General features: G+C 36.0%; 3 protein-coding genes and 2 pseudogenes across 3 annotated transcripts; all 5 read left to right on the forward strand.

The window, feature by feature from the left end:
- The first annotated feature begins 148 nt into the window (after nucleotides 1–148).
- LOC131769136 (substance-K receptor-like) lies at nucleotides 149–2,018 on the forward strand. Its single transcript, XM_059084879.2, has 2 exons — nucleotides 149–261; nucleotides 837–2,018. The coding sequence occupies exons 1-2, from the start codon at nucleotides 225–227 to the stop codon at nucleotides 1,886–1,888; spliced, it is 1,089 nt and encodes a 362-aa protein (XP_058940862.2). The 5' UTR covers nucleotides 149–224; the 3' UTR covers nucleotides 1,889–2,018.
- Nucleotides 2,019–3,537: 1,519 nt separating this feature from the next.
- On the forward strand, nucleotides 3,538–5,847 carry LOC131769145 (RYamide receptor-like; annotated as a pseudogene).
- Nucleotides 5,848–7,443: 1,596 nt separating this feature from the next.
- On the forward strand, nucleotides 7,444–9,446 carry LOC131769133 (neuropeptide SIFamide receptor-like). Its single transcript, XM_059084878.2, has 2 exons — nucleotides 7,444–7,558; nucleotides 8,383–9,446. The coding sequence occupies exons 1-2, from the start codon at nucleotides 7,444–7,446 to the stop codon at nucleotides 9,444–9,446; spliced, it is 1,179 nt and encodes a 392-aa protein (XP_058940861.2).
- A 2,089-nt stretch (nucleotides 9,447–11,535) lies between these two features.
- LOC131769134 (neuropeptide SIFamide receptor-like) lies at nucleotides 11,536–13,538 on the forward strand (annotated as a pseudogene).
- Nucleotides 13,539–15,653: 2,115 nt separating this feature from the next.
- LOC131769070 (allatostatin-A receptor-like) lies at nucleotides 15,654–18,118 on the forward strand. Its single transcript, XM_066170534.1, has 2 exons — nucleotides 15,654–15,768; nucleotides 17,055–18,118. The coding sequence occupies exons 1-2, from the start codon at nucleotides 15,654–15,656 to the stop codon at nucleotides 18,116–18,118; spliced, it is 1,179 nt and encodes a 392-aa protein (XP_066026631.1).
- The last annotated feature ends 765 nt before the right edge of the window (nucleotides 18,119–18,883 follow it).

The following is an 18,883-nucleotide window of genomic DNA, read 5'->3' on the forward strand; positions in this document are numbered from 1 at the left end:
GACATACCTAACGCCTCGAAAGGTTACGATGTCCTCAGCTCACCAATCACATTCTGTTTTCCAATAATGTACCCAAACGATTCTATTGTCAGTCTGGAGAAAACACTCCCTCACCGCGAAATATCAAGAATTATTTATAAGAGTTATTTTCTTAAGTTAGACTATCTTCACCAAAAACCCAAATTTTGTTTTGCCTGATTTTAGCGTGCAGAGTGTGGAAGTCAATGGCAGACGAAAGTGCAACAACTGATTTTGAAACAGGTAAGTATTGTGTTTGCATCGAAATTTTGATTTTCTAGCGATTCGGTCTTCTTTGCTTCTTATTCCTCCTTTGTATTACTTGGGGATTTATTGATCTCCAAGACTTATTTGGACTCTGTAGGTAACATCTCAATTTTCTTTATCTCTAAATATCGTGTGGGTTTCGTTAGGTTAACCAGCAATTGAGTTCGAAGAAGTTTTCACTGATGTTTCGTAAGAATATCAAAATGCCTAGAATCAACAAAGCTCAAACTTGAAAATCGTGAGGATCACACGACACTCCAGCACAATTTTTCTGCAATATACAAAATAAAAATATAACTTTATTTAAAAGGTAAAAAAATGACAAGCAACTGATTGCCATTTCTAGCCATAACATTTTTATTTAATGGAATCAATCAAAGACAGTTGAAAATTCTGTTAATGATGGGAAACCTTAAAAAAAATTAAATTTATCGTCTTAGCAATAAAAGATGATCACTTTTTCTTGGAAATTTTTCATCTGGCGTCACATGTACCTTTTCAGCTAATAAATGGTGTTAATTCAACAGAAAAAACTTCGTTCTCATCAACAGGTCCTCAATTGAGCCTCACGATTAAAGTGATTTTCACTTTGGCCTCGTCTGTTACCATCCTGGTGTCTGTGATTGGAAACTCATTAGTGATCTACATCGTATTCAAGAACCAAACCAAGAGAACATCAACCAACTGTCTAATAGTGAGCTTAGCTATAAGTGATGTTTTAATAACTATGATTCAGGCTCCCTTATTAATTTTGTACCTTTGCATCGGAGATGAAGCGAATGGCTCTTACCTGGGAAATGTTTCTGACATTTCTCGTCGAATGTTGGCTTTCGGAGTTTCTATACTACTTTATTCCTCAATTTTCAACATGGTTACCATCGCCATCGATCGATTTCTAGCCGTCATCCGACCACTGACATACAAAGTCTCATCAAAATGGCTGGTGAAAGTAGGAATTCCTCTCGTATGGTTGAGTTCATGTTTGCTATCACTAGAGGGTGTGTTGACAATACAGGATGGGAACGCTGAATCATCAAGTGGAAGAAGCCGTTTTGCACTGTTTTCGTCCTTAGTATTTTTGGTCATCTCGTTGATCGCGTTGATTGTCCTCTATTCTGTAATTTGTTATCGTCTTTGGAGAAGAAGCATTCCTGGCGAAGTTTCCAGTAATCAGCAAGCACTTGCTACTCGTACAGCACGGAAGGTCACCATATTAATGATTTTCATTGTAGCCGTGTTTTCTCTTTCATGGGCACCAATTTTTATGTCTATGCTCGCAGAAGTAATTGAGATTAATTTCGCTTATGAGTCAATTATGAGAGAATATCCATTTTTAACTGCTATAAGTTTCTGGTTAGTCGTAAACAACAGTGCTTGTAACTCGTGTTTGTATTTCCTATTTATCGAAAGCTTCCGTCAAGGTCTAAAATTATTATGTTCAAATTGTCGACCTCCTCGGTTAAGACTACGTAGGTTTCGATACGAAACAGGAGAACGAATTAGAAACAGGCAAGCTGTGAACGTTCTGAATCCGGAGGAAAGGGCTGTTGAATTGAGGACATTCTGTAATACCCACATTACACAAGTTACACCTCTTCAATAGTAGAACATAAAGTTGAAATTGTGCATCAATTTCTTATGTGCGCAGTCCGCTCCATTTTACTTCATCTAACATGAAAAACATTTATCGTCCCTCGTAAAATCATGTCAACCGTCTATATCTGGTTGAGTATTTTGATTTTGTCTGTCTAAATAAAATGACGAACTAGTCCACGAAGGCATATGTGTTAGACTGTAACAAGTAAGATCAAAAGATTGTTCTTTTTATAATAAGTGACTGAATTCAGTTCGAGACAAGACTTGAGTGAGTCATCGAGCAGAAAAATTCAGGGTGAAAATGCAGCAGTAAATACTGAGAATGCTATTTAAAATTCAGGGATTGCTTATCATGACGAATGAAACAAGACCATCAGTAGAAAGGAATTGTAATCATTTACATTTTACAACGATGAAAATAGGGTAAGTAGCACATAGAGGTTTAATAAATGAGAGCTATTGTGTCTGTGTGTGTGTGTGTCAAGAAGACCTGATCCGGCAATAAAGAGCTTCGTAAGTTTGTAATATAATGCAGTGTATTTTAGAGTATGTAATGTATTCCTAAAACCAAGAACGTTGGTGGAAATTGCTGTGACTTTAAGCCATCTGATTTTGCCGCAAACAAATCAATTTTGTTCCAATCCTGGTTCTCTCGAGGTTAGGCGCTCGAGAAAGTTGTTTTTATCGTACTTCAGGGCTTGCTGTACAAAACACAGATTGAACAACTACAACAAGGGAGACAATGAAGCTCATATGACACATTCATTGTTAAGGACGCGAAATAATTCCTCAAGATTTCTGCTCAGGCACTCTCAGCGTTGGAGGCTTGGTACAAGTTTTGAAAAATACCATTTAGTTAATGATTATTTCGTTCCCTGATTGATTTCAGAGACTAATCCTAACTAAAAACTAAAAATGGATGATTAGATATTTTAATTTTTCTGTGAAATAATTTTTCGGTTTGTTACTGTGAATTAAAAATAGCATATGCAGTTGAAAAGACCTCTGACAACTACATGTCTAAAATATGAGAAGTTTACGGAAGTTCAACTTTCGACCCATTAATGAACTGATTAATTGCTTTTCTGTACATTTTGCTGCCGATATCTATTTTTAAATCAAACAGCTCTTTAAGCTATGCAACCACCATGGAATCGGCCATGATGCTTCACTGAGTTTTCGAAAATCAGTCGAAAACTTTGGCAGGCACCCTTAAAAATTTAGACATTTCCGTCAGTCACCAGTTTAGAATACTGTTATGGGGTTTACGGGAGAACCTTGGTAGCTTTTTACAGATGGATCAGAATCAAAAATTTAAATCTAGCTATGACCTATTTGTTTTGAATTGAGTATCTACAAAGACTTTCATGCTCTGTAAATCCGGAATGAAATGAAATAGAAAAAGATCATGTTTTGCGAAAGCAATTCAATGCTTTATATTAAATATTGAATAGCAAAAGATTCAAGATTGCGAGAAATAAAAAACGATAAAATCCATTTCTCTTTGTCCTCCAAGTCTTTATTTTCCTTGAAATGTAAATAACAATATAGGGTCAAAAGGAAACCACTGATCGGCAAATCAGAAGGACAAGTCATACACAAAACGGCCCCGCTGTGTTCATTTGAGTTCTCATCCTCCCAGTAAACTGAAGCAATATGCTCATACATAGGCTCTGGTCTCATGTTATTTGCCCAGTTCTCGTTTGCTGTGTGTTGGTCTCTTTTGCAGAGGATAATTCATCAAGCCTCAACGATACAAATCTAGGGAAAAGTAAGTTATCGAAACGTTTACTTCCCTTGTTCTCTTGGGGTACACAGATATAGGAACAGAGAGATAGAACGAAAGCAAGGATGACTGACTACCATCTGATTCCATAGAAACATGTAATATGGCTTCGTTTTTAAGATTGGACATTTTGGGAAAGAACGTTACCGTTCAGAATGATTATTTTTCATGAGTTTTCATGGGAAACAATCCCTGCCGGCCCTGCAACATGAAAATGATTTATTCATTTAAGCCGTAAAAGACATACGAAGCTCATAGTTTACATAACTTGAGCGTTAAGTTTCCCGAACATCTCATCAGCGTTTTACTAAACTTTCTAGTAAAAATAATTCTGAAGACTACACCTAAGGAACACCCTTATTATCTCGAAAAGGGAAAGTGCTCAATTATTTTTCACGCCCTTTCGTGAAAGTGAGCAGTAATAAGTGATAAACTGTCAATGTTTTGTTTGCTCAATTTACATAACAGGAGGGGGAGAATGCAATTTCCTGTGAGTCACATTAATTACATTTTACCTCAGGGAAGTTAAAAAATTTATTTTTCCTGAAAAATTGGGGGTAAGTAGACGCCATAAGAAATTATTTTTGGAAAAACAAATTTTTTACACGAGGATTGGGTGTTAAATTTATAACGGTACATGATCTCATGATAGGACCAGAGGAAATGGACTCTTTTGTCAGGTATATCGATGAGCCTCTCCCGTGGATGCTAAAAATGAGCTTACTTTTCTCTCGCCAACTAATTAAAAACTTCTTAGATTTCCCTTATCTCTCAACAGATCCACAAAGCACCATCAATTTCCGATTTAGTCTACCAATGACAATAATTTTCGCCACAGCCATATTATTTAGCTTCGTGATGTCTGTGATAGGCAATTCTCTAGTGATTTGCATCATAGCCAAACAACAATATATGAAAACATCAACCAATTGTCTCATAATGAACTTGGCTGTTTGTGATATTTTGACCACTTTACTCCTGACACCAACTTTCACCAGAAGAATTTTTCTCGGCGGCAGATGGTTTGGCGGTGATATTGGAAGGGTCACTTGCAAAATAGTGGAATACGGGAACTCTTTTCCAATTTACTGCTCTCTTTTAAACCTAGTTGCAATCGCCATTGATCGATGTCTTGCCGTCACTCGACCACTATCTTACAAACTTTCATCAAATGGCTGGTAAAGATTTCAATTCCTGTAATTTGGTTGATTTCACTTTCGTTACCAGTAGTGAGTCTGTCAGACACAGAATTATTATACTATGACGGTGACGTGTGGCCGAGATGTGAAGAGAAAAGCGGTCGAGGCTCTCTCGACTTGTACTTGGCGAAAGCTACTTTAGTCGGCTCGTTTATCGCATTGATTACACTTTATTCAGTGATTTCTTATCGTCTTTGGAGAAGAAACATTCCTGGTGAGATGCCCAGCAATCAAAAGGAACTTGTCATTCGTACAGCACGAAAGGTCACCGTTTTAATGATATCAATTGTTGTTGTCTTTTTTGTTTCATGGGCACCAGCCTTTGCTTTTCTCATAATCGTCGAATATGGAAACGCTGGTCCGACCTTTGGAGCAGTTTTAGTGCAACATCCCTTCTTATTTGCTATAAGTTACTGGCTTATTTGTAACAACAGCGCCTTTAACCCTTTGCTGTATTTCATATTTATTGAAAGTTTCCGTCAAGGCTTGAGATCGGCCTGTTTAAAATGTCGAGTTCCTCGATTCTCACCTCAGGAAAGGAGGGTCAAAACTGGACAGGAATTAACGAGGAATAGGCCAACTCTGGATATCATCAATAAGGAAGAAGGAAACATTGAATTGAAAGCATACTCTGGGCACAACCTATGAGTGGGAGTGTCTTCCTTTAAGTATAAAACGTTCGTAATTTATCTGTGTGACCATGCACAAGAGTATGAAAGAAGACCTCTCAGACTTAGGATAACGTTTGAATGTTTTCCTTCGGCAGTATTATGTAAGCGTAAGTAGGTGGAAAAAGTGAGCCATGTATATTCCACTCCTTCTCTGTTTAAAGAGATGAACTTTCTTCTGAAAAAATCGGAATGTCATAAGTATTTCAGAATTGCTTTGGTTTTGCTTTACTTTGCTCTGTGATTGGTCTACAAACCTTGCGCCACTTTCTCAACCAATCAGATATAAAACAAAAACCAATCCCGACTTGGTCGCTCGCGTTTTCCAGCGCTTCAGGCTGTTTGGTTGGTTTAACGTTGAGTTCTCATCTTAAAAGTTTTTTACTTTCTTCTGATTGGTTTTTTAGATAACTTAGGTTTTGGTTTTAAGCGAATCAATAACAATTACAAGAAGTTTTAAACTAAATAGACATTTTCTTGTAATAGTTATAAAAATAATAATACTAACAAAAATTTATTTAAAGTTATATAGCGCAGATATCAATTGGGATATTTTCATCTCCACTTTACAAAAATAAAACTAAAAGTAACCAATACTTATAACAGATAAATACAGATACTATTAACTAATATAAACAAAATAATATACCTTACAAAGTGATTAATATATCAATCTACGAGGAATAAGCCAATGAAATAACATTTCAAGATAAAATTATTTGTGATATATCAATTTATGAACCCTAAATTATTGAAAAAGCTTTCTTAAATAAAAAGGCCTTTTGCAATTTCTTAAATATATCTATGTTTGTTGAGCTTCTGATCGAAGGAGACAACACAATGCAAAGCTTAGGTGCAGCTGCTACGAAAAACGTTCATGACTCAAATGATACTTTATGATATCTCATTATTGAGTGTTAGTTATATCCACACCACTATGGTACTGACCATGATGCTTCAGATTTTGAGAAATGATCTGTGAGTTAGTTTTAGTGTAGCTAAAATCAGTTGTTTGCAGTTGAAATGATGTCTTTTGCAAACGATAAAACAACACAAGATCAGTGACAAGAGGATGGAATAATTTTACTTTGCCAATATCTTTGCAGTCAGACCTTAGCAAGTCATGATCTTAATAAATTTCAGATATTCAGTTAAAGAGGAGTGTTGATCGATTTGTTTTCCTCGATCTTTTAAACGATAGCACAACGTCAAAAAGTCGTTTTTTTAAAGCATTTTTTGACCGAACTCGCTCCGTTTGTACATTAATTCTAGTCATAGTGAGGTAACGGGGGGTCTTCGTTGATCAAATTGATTGTAGTTACGCGATGGATCTCATCAATTCTAATGGCATGACTATCTTGAGGGGATTTCGAGAAAGAAGGAGGATCAGCCAAACTTCAAAATTCAATGAGTCTTAAAAGACTTCTTCAACGCCGATACCAGCAGAACCTCAGACCTAATATAATGCTTCTTCGCGTATTAACACATTTTCTCGAACAGGTTTAAGTTCTGCAGAGAACTTTACAAAAATTTGATGAGTCCTCTTAATAAATAAGGTTTATTTCCCTCATTTTTCACTCGCTGAGGCAATCGAGTGTTGAGATAACGAGGTCTACAGTATAATTTTTTAAAGCTTTTTAGAAACGGATCAGTTATGAGTATTTGATTTTATTTATTGAGAGAGCATCTGAAGAGTTTTCTTACTTTGCAAATCCGAAATTAAAAAACAAGAGAAAGTGACAATTTTTATTTCCCCTTGTCGTTCAAGTCTCATTATTCCTTGAAATGTAAATAAACAACATACAGTCAAAAGCAAACCGCTGTTCGGTTAATCAGTAGGACAAATCAAATACAAAACGGCAATGCTGTGTTAATTTGAGTCCTCGTTCACCCGGTAAGCCGAAGCACCATGCTAACACATAAAATGTGGTTTCGTGTTGTTTGCCCAATTATCATGTTCTATGTGTGGGTGTCCTCTGCAGAGGAAAACTCATCCAGCCTTAACGATACAAATCTACGGAAATGTAAGTTATCAAAACCTTTATCTCCTTTGTTCACTTGCGGTAGACAGACTTAGGAATACAGCGAGGAAGACTGACTTGTATCCCATTCCGTAGAAACATGTAATGTGGTTCCGTTTTTAAGAGTGATTATTTTTGGGAGGAACACTGCCGTTCAGAATGATTATTTTGCATGAGTTTATTTTTCATTTGAAACAATCCCTGCCGGCCCTGCAGCGCGAAAATACTTTTATCGTTCTCTTAATGATTCATCCATTAAACCGTGAAAGACCTACGAAGCTCATAGTTTACATGACTTGAGCTTTAAGTTTCCCAGACATCTCACCAGTGTTTCACTTCAGCCTTTCATTAAAAATAATTCTGGAGACTACACATAAGGAACACGCTCATTATCCCGAAGGAAGCAAGCGCACAAGTGTTTTTTCTCTACCAGTAGTTAAATTATTTTGAGAAGTAATAAGTGATAAGCTGCCAGTGATTTGTTTGTTCAATTTACATAACAGAAGGTGGAAAATTTAATTTCCTATGAGTCCCGTTAATTAGATTTTACCTCAAGAAAGATTAAAATAACTTTAATTTTCCTTAAAAAAAATTTGTCAAGTAAACGTTATAAGAGATAATTTTTGAAAACACATTTTTTTAAAATGAGGATTGGGTGTTAATTTCACTCTACATTACTGACTTTACACTTTAAATAAAAAGGCCCAGAGATAATAGCCTCCTGTGTCGGGTATATCAATGAGCCACTCCCCTTGATGCTGAATGTGAGCTTGCTTTTCCCTTGTAGATTCATTCATAATGCATGAATTTTCATCATTTCTCAGCAGATCTACCAAGCACCATCGATCTCCAATTCAGTTTACCAACGACAATAATTTTCGCCACAGCCATATTATTTAGCTTCGTGATGTCTGTGATAGGCAACTCTCTTGTGATTTGCATCATAGTCAAACAACAATCCATAAAAACATCAACCAATTGTCTTATACTGAACTTGGCTGTTTGTGATATCTTGACCACTGTTCTCCTGACACCAATTTTCATCCAAATATTTTTTCTTAGAGGCAAATGGTTTGGTGGTGTTATGGGAAGCTTCACTTGTAAATTTGTGGAATACGGAAACTCTGTTACACTTTACTGCTCTCTTTTAAACCTTGTTGCCATCGCCATTGATCGATGTCTTGCCGTAACTCGACCACTATCTTACAAACTTTCATCAAAATGGATGGTAAAGATTTCAACTCCAGTCATGTGGTTGATTTCATTTTCATTACCAATAAGAAGTCTGTCGAACACACAATTAATATACTTTGACGGTGATGTGTGGCCGAGATGTGAAGAAATAGGGGAGCGACTTGACTTCTACATTATGGTGGCTACTTTAACGAGCTCATTTATCGCAATTATTACACTTTATTCAGTGATTTCTTATCGTCTTTGGAGAAGAGACATTCCTGGTGAGATGCCCAGCAATCGAAAGGATCTTGTTATTCGTACGGCACGAAAGGTCACTATTTTAATGATTTCAATTGTAGTTGTTTTTTTTGTTTCCTGGGCACCAGCCTTTGCTTTTCTCTTAACCCTCGAATTTGGAAACGCTGGTCCAACCTTTGGAGAAGTTTTAATGCAATACCCATTTTTATTTGCTACAAGTTTCTGGCTCATTTGTAACAACAGCGCCTTTAACCCTTTGCTGTATTTCATATTTATTGAAAGTTTCCGTCAAGGCTTGAGATCGGCCTGTTCAAGATGTCGTGTTCCTCGATTCTCACTGCAGGAAAGTAGGTTCAAACCTGGACAAGAATTAACGAGGATTAGGCCAACTCTGGATATCATCAATAAGGAAGAAGGAAACATTGAATTGACAGCATACTCTGGACACAACTTATGAGTGGAAGTGTCTTCCTTTAAGTATAAAACTTTCGTAATCTAGCCGTGTGGTGTGCACAGCAGTATGAAAGAAGACCTTTCAGGCTTTACATAACGTTTGAATGTTGTTCTTCAGTGGTATCATATAAGAGTAAACAGGTTGAAAATTTGAACCATGTAAATACCACTCCTTCTCTGTTTAAAGAAAGGAACTTTTCTTTGCATTAGAGAAGTTTCAATGGAGTGTCAAAAGTAATCTAGAATTGCTTTAGTTTTGCTTTACTTTGCTCTGTGATTGGTCCACAAACCTTGCGCCACTTTCTCAACCAGTCAGATGTAAGACAAAAACTAATCCCGACTGGGATGCTCGCGTTTTCCCGCGCTTCAGGCTGTTTAGTCGGTTTAACTTTGTGTTCTCATTGGCTCTTAAAGGTTTTTTTTTTCCATTCTTCTGATGGGTCGTTGTGATAACAAGGGTTTTGGTTTTGCGACAATCAATAATAACTAAAAGAAGCTATGAACTGAGTAGATATTTCCTTGTGATCATAATAATAATAATGATAATAAAATTCATTAACTTATATAGCGCAGATATCAATTGCAGTATTTTCATCTGCATTTTGTAAAAATAAAACAAAAAGTAACCAATACTAATAATAAATAAATACTGATATCATTGACTGATATAAACAAAACAATATACCATGTAAAATGTGATCAAAATAATATGTAGCAGGTTCTCAATAAAAATGATAAATATATCAATCAATGAGAAATAAGCCAATAAAATTTCGAGAGAAAACTATTCATGATAAATCAATTACTAGATTACGAACCCAAAGCTATTGAAAAAGCTCTCATAAATAAAAAGATCTTGTGTAATTTCTTAAATATGTCTCTGCTTGTTGAGCTTCTAATTGAAGGAGACAACATAAGCTAAAGCTTAGGTGTAGTTGCTGTGAAAGAACGTTCATGAGTCAAATGACAGTTTATAATATCTCATTATTGAGCCTAAGTTATATCCATACTCCTCTACATACTCCTCTACCCCTGCTCTTCGACCCAATATTGAACTGATTGATTTTTTGTACATTTTGATCCTTAACATTTATTTTTTCGACGAAATACGCCATGATGTTTCAGGTTTCGAATAAAGATCTTTGAGTTAGTTTTAGTGTAGCTGATAAGTCAGTTGTTTGCAGTTGATATGATGTATTTTGTACATGATAAAACAAATCCAGATCAGTGACAGGTGGATAGAATCATTTTACGTTAGCAATATCGCTTTAGTCAGACCTTAGCAAGTCATGATCCCAATATAAAGAAATATTTTTAATCGATTTTTCTTTGATCATTTAAACGATAGGACAACGTCAAAACGTTGGTTTTAAAACCATTTTTTAACCGAACTCGCTCAGTTTGTACATTAATTCTAGTCATAGTGAAGTAAGGGCGTCTTCGTTGATCAAGTTGATCCGTAGTTCCACGATGGATCTCATCAATGCTAATGGCATAACTATCTTGAAGGGGTATTGAGAAAGAAGGATAATCGACCAAACTCCAAACTTCAACGAGTCTTAAAAGACATCTCTAACGCCGGTACCAGCAGAACCTCAAATCTAAGATAATGCATCCTTTTTTCGAACAGGTTTCAGTTCTTTGGAGAGCTTTATGAAATATGATAAGCCCCCTTTATTAATAAGGTTTGAAAATATACATATTTCCCTTATTTTTCACTAGCTGAGGAAATTGAGTGTTGGAGGTCTACAAGGGAACTTTTTAAACTTTTTAAAAACGGATCAGTGCTGAGTATTTGATTTAATTTATTGCCAGAGTATCTACAGAGATTTTCTTATTTTGTAAATCCGAAATGAAATAAAAGAGAAAATCTTAATTTTCTGTAAAAGCATAAATATTCAAGACTGCAATAAAAAAGCGATAAAATCTATTTCTCTTTGTCCTTCAAATCTTTTTTCCCTACAAATGTAAATAAATAATATACCGTCAAAAGCAAACCACTGTTCGCTTAATCAGGAGGACAAATCATAAATATACCAAACGGCATTGCTGTGTTCATTTGAGTTCTCATCCTCCCGCTAAACTGAAGCATTATGCTGACACATAAAATGTTTTCTCGTGTTGTTTGTCCAATTCTCGTGTGCTGTGTGTGGGTGTCCTTTGCAGAGGAAACTCATCAAGCCTTAACGATACAAATCTACGGAAAGGTAAAAGTTATGAAAACGTTTATTTCCCTTGTTCACTTGCGGTAGACAGATAAAGGAATACAGCCAGGAAGACTAACTTGCATTCGAATCCACCGTGAAACCTTTAATATGACTTTGTTTTTAAGGGTAAACATTTTGGGGAAGGAACGTTACCGTTCAAAACGATTATTTAGTACGAGTTCAGTTTTCATTAGCAACAATCCCTGCCAAACTTGCAACGTGAAAATGCGTCTATCGTTCTCTGATTGATTCATTCATTTGAGCCGTAAAAGACCTGCGAAGCTTATAGTTTACATGACTTGAGCTTTAAGTTTCCCAAACATCTCACCAGTGTTTCACTTCAGCTTTTTAGTAAAAAGAATTCTGGAGACTACACATTTGGAACACGCATATTATCCCGAAGAGGCAAGCGCTCAAGTATTTTTTCACTCCCAGTCGTTAGAGCGTTTTCTGCAGTAGTAAGCGAGAAGCTGCCAGTGTTTTGTTTGTTCAGTTAACATAACAGAAGGTGGAAATTGTAATTTCCAGTGAGTCCCGTTAATCGCATTTTACCCCAAGAATGGTTAAAAAAAAACTTTAATTTTCCAAAAAAACTTTGGTTCAGTAAACGTCAGAAGAAATTATCAGTTTTAAAAAACATTTTTTTAAATAAGGATTGAATGTTAAATTTACTTTGCATTACTGACTTTGTACTCTAAATAAAAAGGCCCAGAGATAATAGACTCTTATGTAGGCTATGTCAATGAGCCACTCCCCTTGATGCTGAGAATAAGCTTGCTTTTCTCTTGTAGATTCATTCATAATGCATGAATTTTCCTCATTTCTCAGCAGATCAACAAAGCATCATCGATCTCCAATTCAGTTTACCAACGACAATAATTCTCGCCACGGCCATATTATTTAGCTTTGTGATGTCTGTGATAGGCAACTCTCTTGTAATTTGCATCATAGTCAAACAACAATCCATAAAAACATCAACCAATTGTCTTATACTGAACTTGGCTGTTTGTGATATCTTGACCACTGTACTCTTGACACCAAATTTCATCAAAATAGTTTTTCTTGGAGGCAAATGGTTTAGCGGTCTTATGAGAAGCTTCACTTGTAAAATGTTGGAATACGGAAACTCTGTTACTCTTTACTGCTCACTTCTAAACCTTGTTGATATCGCCATTGATCGATGCCTTGCCGTCACCCGTCCACTATCATCAAAAAGGCTGGTAAAGATTTCAATTCCTGTTATTTGGCTGATTTCATTTTCATTAACCATAGAAAGTCTGTTGAGCACACAATTATTATATTATGATGGTGATGTGTGGCCGAGGTGTGAAGAAATTAAGGATCGAGGCTCTCTTGACTTGTATATTATAATAGTTACTTTAATGGGCTCATTTATTGCATTGATTACGCTTTATTCAGTGACCTCTTATCGTCTTTGGAGAAGAGACATTCCTGGTGAGATGCCCAGCAATCAAAAGGAACTTGTTATTCGTACAGCACGAAAGGTCACTATTTTAATGATATCAGTTGTAGTTGTCTTTTTTGTTTCATGGGCACCAGCCTTTGCTTTTTTCTTAATCCTCGAATTTGGAAATGCTGGTTCGACCTTTGGAGAAGTTTTAACGCGATACCCCCTTTTATTTGCTACAAGTTTCTGGCTCATTTGTAACAACAGCGCCTTTAACCCTTTGCTGTATTTCATATTTATTGAAAGTTTCCGTCAAGGCTTGAGATCGGCCTGTTCAAGATGTCGAGTTCCTCGATTCTCACTGCAGGAAAGGAGGGTCAAAACTGGACAAGAATTAACCAGGATTAGGCCAACTTTGGATATCACCAATAAGGAAGAAGGAAACATTGAATTGACAGCATACTCTGGACACAACTTATGAGTGGAAGTGTCTTCCTTTGAGTGTAAAACGTTCGTAATCTAGCCGTGTGGTGTGCACAGCAGTGTGAAAGAAGACCTTTCAGGCTTTACATAACGTTTGAATGTTGTTCTTCAGTGGTATTATATAAGAGTAAACAGGTTGAAAATTTGAACCATGTAAATACCACTCCTCTGTTTAAAGAGATGAACTTTCCTCTGCATTAGAGAAGTTTCAATGGAGTGTCAAAAGTGATCTAGAATTGCTTTAGTTTTGCTTTACTTTTCTCTGTGATGGTCCACAAACTTTACTTCACTCTCTTTACTAATCAGATGTAAAACAAAAACCAATCCCGACCTGGTCGCTCGCGTTTTCCCGCGCTTCAGGCCGTTTGGTCGGTTTAACTTTGTATTCTCATTGGCTCCTAAAGGTTTTTTTCCATTCTTCTGATAGGTCGTTGTGATAACTAGGGTTTTGGTTTTAGGACAATTAATATCAGTTATAAGAGGCTATGAACTGAGTAAATATTTTCATGTGTTGATAACAACAATAATAATGATAATAATAATAATGATGATGAAATTTATTAACTTATATAGCGCAGATATCAATTGCAGTATTTTCATCTGCACTTTGCAAAAATAAGACTAAAAGTAACCAATACTAATGACAAATAAATACTGATATTATCGACTAATATAAAAAAAATAATATACCGTGTAAAAATGTGATCAAAATAATATGTAGCAGGATCTCAATAAAAATAATAAATATATCAATCAACGAGAAATAAGCAATAAAATTTCAAGATAAATATTTTTAATAAATCAATTACTAGATTACGAACCAAAAGCTATTGAAAAAGCTCTCTTAAATAAAAAGATCCTGTGTAATTTCTTAAATATATCTATGCTTGTTGAGCTTCAAATTGAAAAAGACAACATAATCTAAAGCTTAGGTGCAGCTGCCATGAAAGACCGTTCATGACTCAAATGACAGTTTATAATATCTCATTATTGAGCCTAAGTTATATCCACCCCTACTCCTCTACCCCAGTTCTTCGACCCAATATTGAACTGATTGATTTTTTGTACATTTTGATCCTTAACATTTATTTTTTTGACGAAATACGCCATGATGCTTCAGATTTCGAATAAAGATCTTTGAGTTAGTTTTAGTGTAGCTGATAAGTCAGTTGTTTGCAGTTGATATGATGTATTTTGTACATGATAAAACAAATCCAGATCAGTGACAGGTGGATAGAATCATTTTACGTTAGCAATATCGCTTTAGTCAGACCTTAGCAAGTCATGATCCCGATAAATTTCAGTTATTATTCAGTTAAAGAAATATTTTTAATCGATTTTTCTTTGATCTTTTAAACGATAGGACAACGTCAAAACGTTGGTTTTAAAACCATTTTTTAACCGAACTCGCTCAGTTTTTACATTAATTCTAGTCATAGTGAGGTAACGGCGTCTTCATGGATCAAGTTGATTATAGTTCCACGATGGATCTCATCAATGCTAATGGCATAACTATCTTGAAGGGGTATTGAGAAAGAAGGATACTCAACCAAACTTCAACGAGTCTTAAAAGACATCTCTAACACCGGTACCAGCAGAACCTCAAATCTAAGATAATGCATCCTTGCGTTTCTAAACATTTTCTCGAACAGGTTTTAGTTTTTTAGAGAATGTTATGAAAATATGATAAGCCCCCTTAATTAATAAGGTTTTAAAATTTACATATTTCCCTTATTTTCACTAGCTGAGGAAATTGAATGTTGAGATAATAAGGTTTACAGGAGAACTTTTTAAACTTGGATCAGTGCTGAGTATTTGATTTTATTTATTGTCAGAGTATCTACAGAGATTTTCCTATTTTGTAAATCCGAAATGAAATAAAAGAGAAAGTGATAATTTTCTGTAAACGCATAAATATTCAAGACTGCAATAAAAAAGCGATAAAATCTATTTCTCTTTGTCCTTCAAGTCTGTTTTTCCTAGAAATGTAAATAAACAATGTACCGTCAAAAGCAAACCACTGTTCGCTTAATCAGAAGGACAAATCATAAATATACAAAACGGCATAGCTGTGTTCATTTGAGTCCTCATCCTCCCGCTAAACTGAAGCATTATGCTGACACATAAAATGTTGTTTCGTGTTGTTTGTCCAATTCTCGTGTGCTATGTGTGGGTGTCCTTTGCAGAGGAAAACTCATCAAGCCTTAACGATACAAATCTACGGAAAGGTAAGTTATGAAACCGTGTGTTTCCCTTGTTCGCCTGCGGTAGACAGATAAAGGAATACAGCCAGGAAGACTAACTTGCATCCGAATCCACCGTGAAACCTTTAATGTGACTTCGTTTTTAAGGATGAACATTTTGGGGAAGGAAAGTTACCGTTCAAAACGATTATTTTTTATGAGTTCAGTTTTCATTAGAAACAATCCCTGCCAACCTTGCAGCGTGAAAATGCGTCTATAGTTCTCTGATTGATTCATTAATTAAAGCCGCAAAAGACCTACGAAGTTCATAGTTTACATGATTTGAGCTTTAAGTCTCCCAGACATCTCGCCAGCGTTTTACTTCAGCTTTTCAGTAAAAATAATTCTGGAGACTACACATAAGGAACAAGCTCATTATCCCGACGAAGGCAAGCGCTCAAGTATTTTTTCACTCCTAGTAGTTAAATTATTTTGGGCAGTAATAAGTGGTAAGTTGCCAGTGATTTGTGTTCAATTTACACAACAGAAGGTGGAAATGTAATTTCCTGTGAGTTTCGTTAATTGCATTTTACCCCATGGAAGGTTAAAAAAACTTTAATTTTCCCCCAAAAAATTTTGGTTAAGTAAACGTTATAAGAAATGATTTTTGAAAAAACATCTTTTTTAAATGAGGATTGGATGTTAAATTTGCTTTGCATTACTGACTTTAAACGGCTGTGAATATATGAAAGTCATATATTTGAACGGCGGATAAAGACGTGAATATGAAAGCGATCTTCGCAGTAATGAACACTACTTGAGCAGTTGTGAAAAGAAGACCTGAAAAAAAAATTCAGGCCTGTACGGGATTTGAACCCATGACCTCTGCGATATTGGTGCAGCGCGAAGATCGCTTTCATATTCACGTCTTTATCAGCAGTTCAAATATATGAATTTCATATATTCACAGTCGTTTATTCACTACTTCACGGGTTAACTGGGATCCAACATAATGACCAGCTCCCAGTTGACTTGTTAGTTCAGTTAGTAGAGCGCTGCACCGGTATCGCAGAGATCATGGGTTAAAATCCCGTACAGGCCTGAATTTTTTTTCAGGCCTTCTTTTCACTACTGCTCTAGTAGCGTTCATAACTGCGAAGATCACTTTCATATTCACATTACTGAATTTGTACTCTAAATAAAAAGGCCCAGAGTTAATAGACTCCTATGTGAGCTATATCGATGAGCCACTTCCCTTAATGCTGGAAAAAATATTGCTTTTCTCCTGTAGATTCATTTAAAATGCATGAATTTTCTTCATTTCTCAACAGATAAACAAAGCACCATCCAGTTCAGTTTACCAACGACGATAATTCTCGCCACAGCCATATCATTTAGTCTCGTGATGTCTGTGATAGGCAACTCTCTTGTGATTTGCATCATAGCCAACCAACGAACCATGAAAACACCAACCAATTGTCTTATACTGAACTTGGCCGTTTGTGATATTTTGACCAGTGTACTAATGACACCACATTTCATCCAAATGATATTTCTTGGAGGCAAATGGTTTGGTGGTGTTTTGGGAAGCTTTACTTGCAAAATGTTGGAATACGGAAACTCTGTTACACTTTTCTGCTCTCTTTTAAACCTTGTTGCTATCGCCATTGATCGATGTCTCGCCGTAACTCGACCACTATCTTATAAACTTTCATCACAATGGATGGTAAAGATTTCAATTCCTGTCATGTGGTTGATTTCATTTTCATTGCCTATAGGAAGTCTTTCGAACACACAATTATTATACTATGAAGGTGATGTGTGGCCAAGATGTGTAGAAAATAATGATCGCGGCTCTGTTGACTTGTACTTATCGGTAGCTACTGTAGTAGGCTCGTTTATAGCATTGATTACGCTTTATTCAGTGATTTCTTATCGTCTTTGGAGAAGAAACATTCCTGGTGAGATTCCCAGCAATCAAAAGGAACTTGTGATTCGTACAGCACGAAAGGTCACTATTTTAATGATATCAGTTGTAGTTGTCTTCTTTGTTTCATGGGCACCAGCTTTTGCGGTTCTCCTTATCTTGGTCTTTGGAAACGCTGGTCCGACGTTTGGAGCAGTTTTGGTGCAACACCCCCTTTTATTTGGTATAAGTTTCTGGCTCATTTGTAACAACAGCGCCTTTAACCCTTTGCTGTATTTCATATTTATTGAAAGTTTCCGTCAAGGCTTGAGATCGGTCTGTTCAAGATGTCGCGTTCCTCGATTCTCACTGCAGGAAAGGAGGGTCAAAACTGGACAAGAATTAACCAGGATTAGGCCAACTCTGGATATCATCAATAAGGAAGAAGGAAACATTGAATTGACGGCGTACTCTGGGTACAATTCATGAGCGGGAGTATATCCCTTGAAGCATAAAACGTTAGTATAATTCAGCGGTTTGGTCTTCCAATTAATTTGGAATGAAGTCTTCAGATCAGATAATCTTTAGATTTTGTTCCCTTGTAGGTTTAAATACAGTTTCTTCTTAGAAGAACTTTACCTTTGAAAATTTTGTTGACAGGTTATTAGTATCAGAGACAGAATGTTTCTCAGTCTTCGATAATTTGTATTATACTGTGTCTGATCGGTTGAACCATACCTGACTCCAATGATGATTCAGGCAAGAAATAGTATCATTCAATCTGATAAGTTATTGGTTACAACTGCAGGCTCCCTCTCGCTTTAAATCAGTGTAGGACAGACTTCTCTAATATGTGCTCTTAGCTCTATAGTGTATTTACTGATTTTCACCACATAAATTCAAAGCAAAATCATTTCACTTCTTGTTATTAAGTGGAGTTTTAACGGGGTATCTGAAGTAAGTTTACTTTGGTTAACTGCATCATTTATCACATACGTTGTACTATATAATCAACAGTCCAATTGTTGTAGCCAAATGGATAGAACCATTCCGGAAAGAAGGCTCCCCTATCATGCGTCGTTTTGCTGCTTTTTTTCTGTCTCATTCTCCACTTATACCGCTTTCTCGGTCAAAAATATTTCAAAAAAATATATTTTCAAAAATAAAAGAGCTGTTGAATAGATTCAATGTCAAATTTGTGCAAAAACCAGACACGTGATTCTTCCTATACCTAAAATAGTTCAGTCAAAGCCG

Source organism: Pocillopora verrucosa, chromosome 8 (assembly GCF_036669915.1).
Source record: "Pocillopora verrucosa isolate sample1 chromosome 8, ASM3666991v2, whole genome shotgun sequence".
In the NCBI taxonomy this organism is placed as follows: domain Eukaryota; kingdom Metazoa; phylum Cnidaria; class Anthozoa; order Scleractinia; family Pocilloporidae; genus Pocillopora; species Pocillopora verrucosa.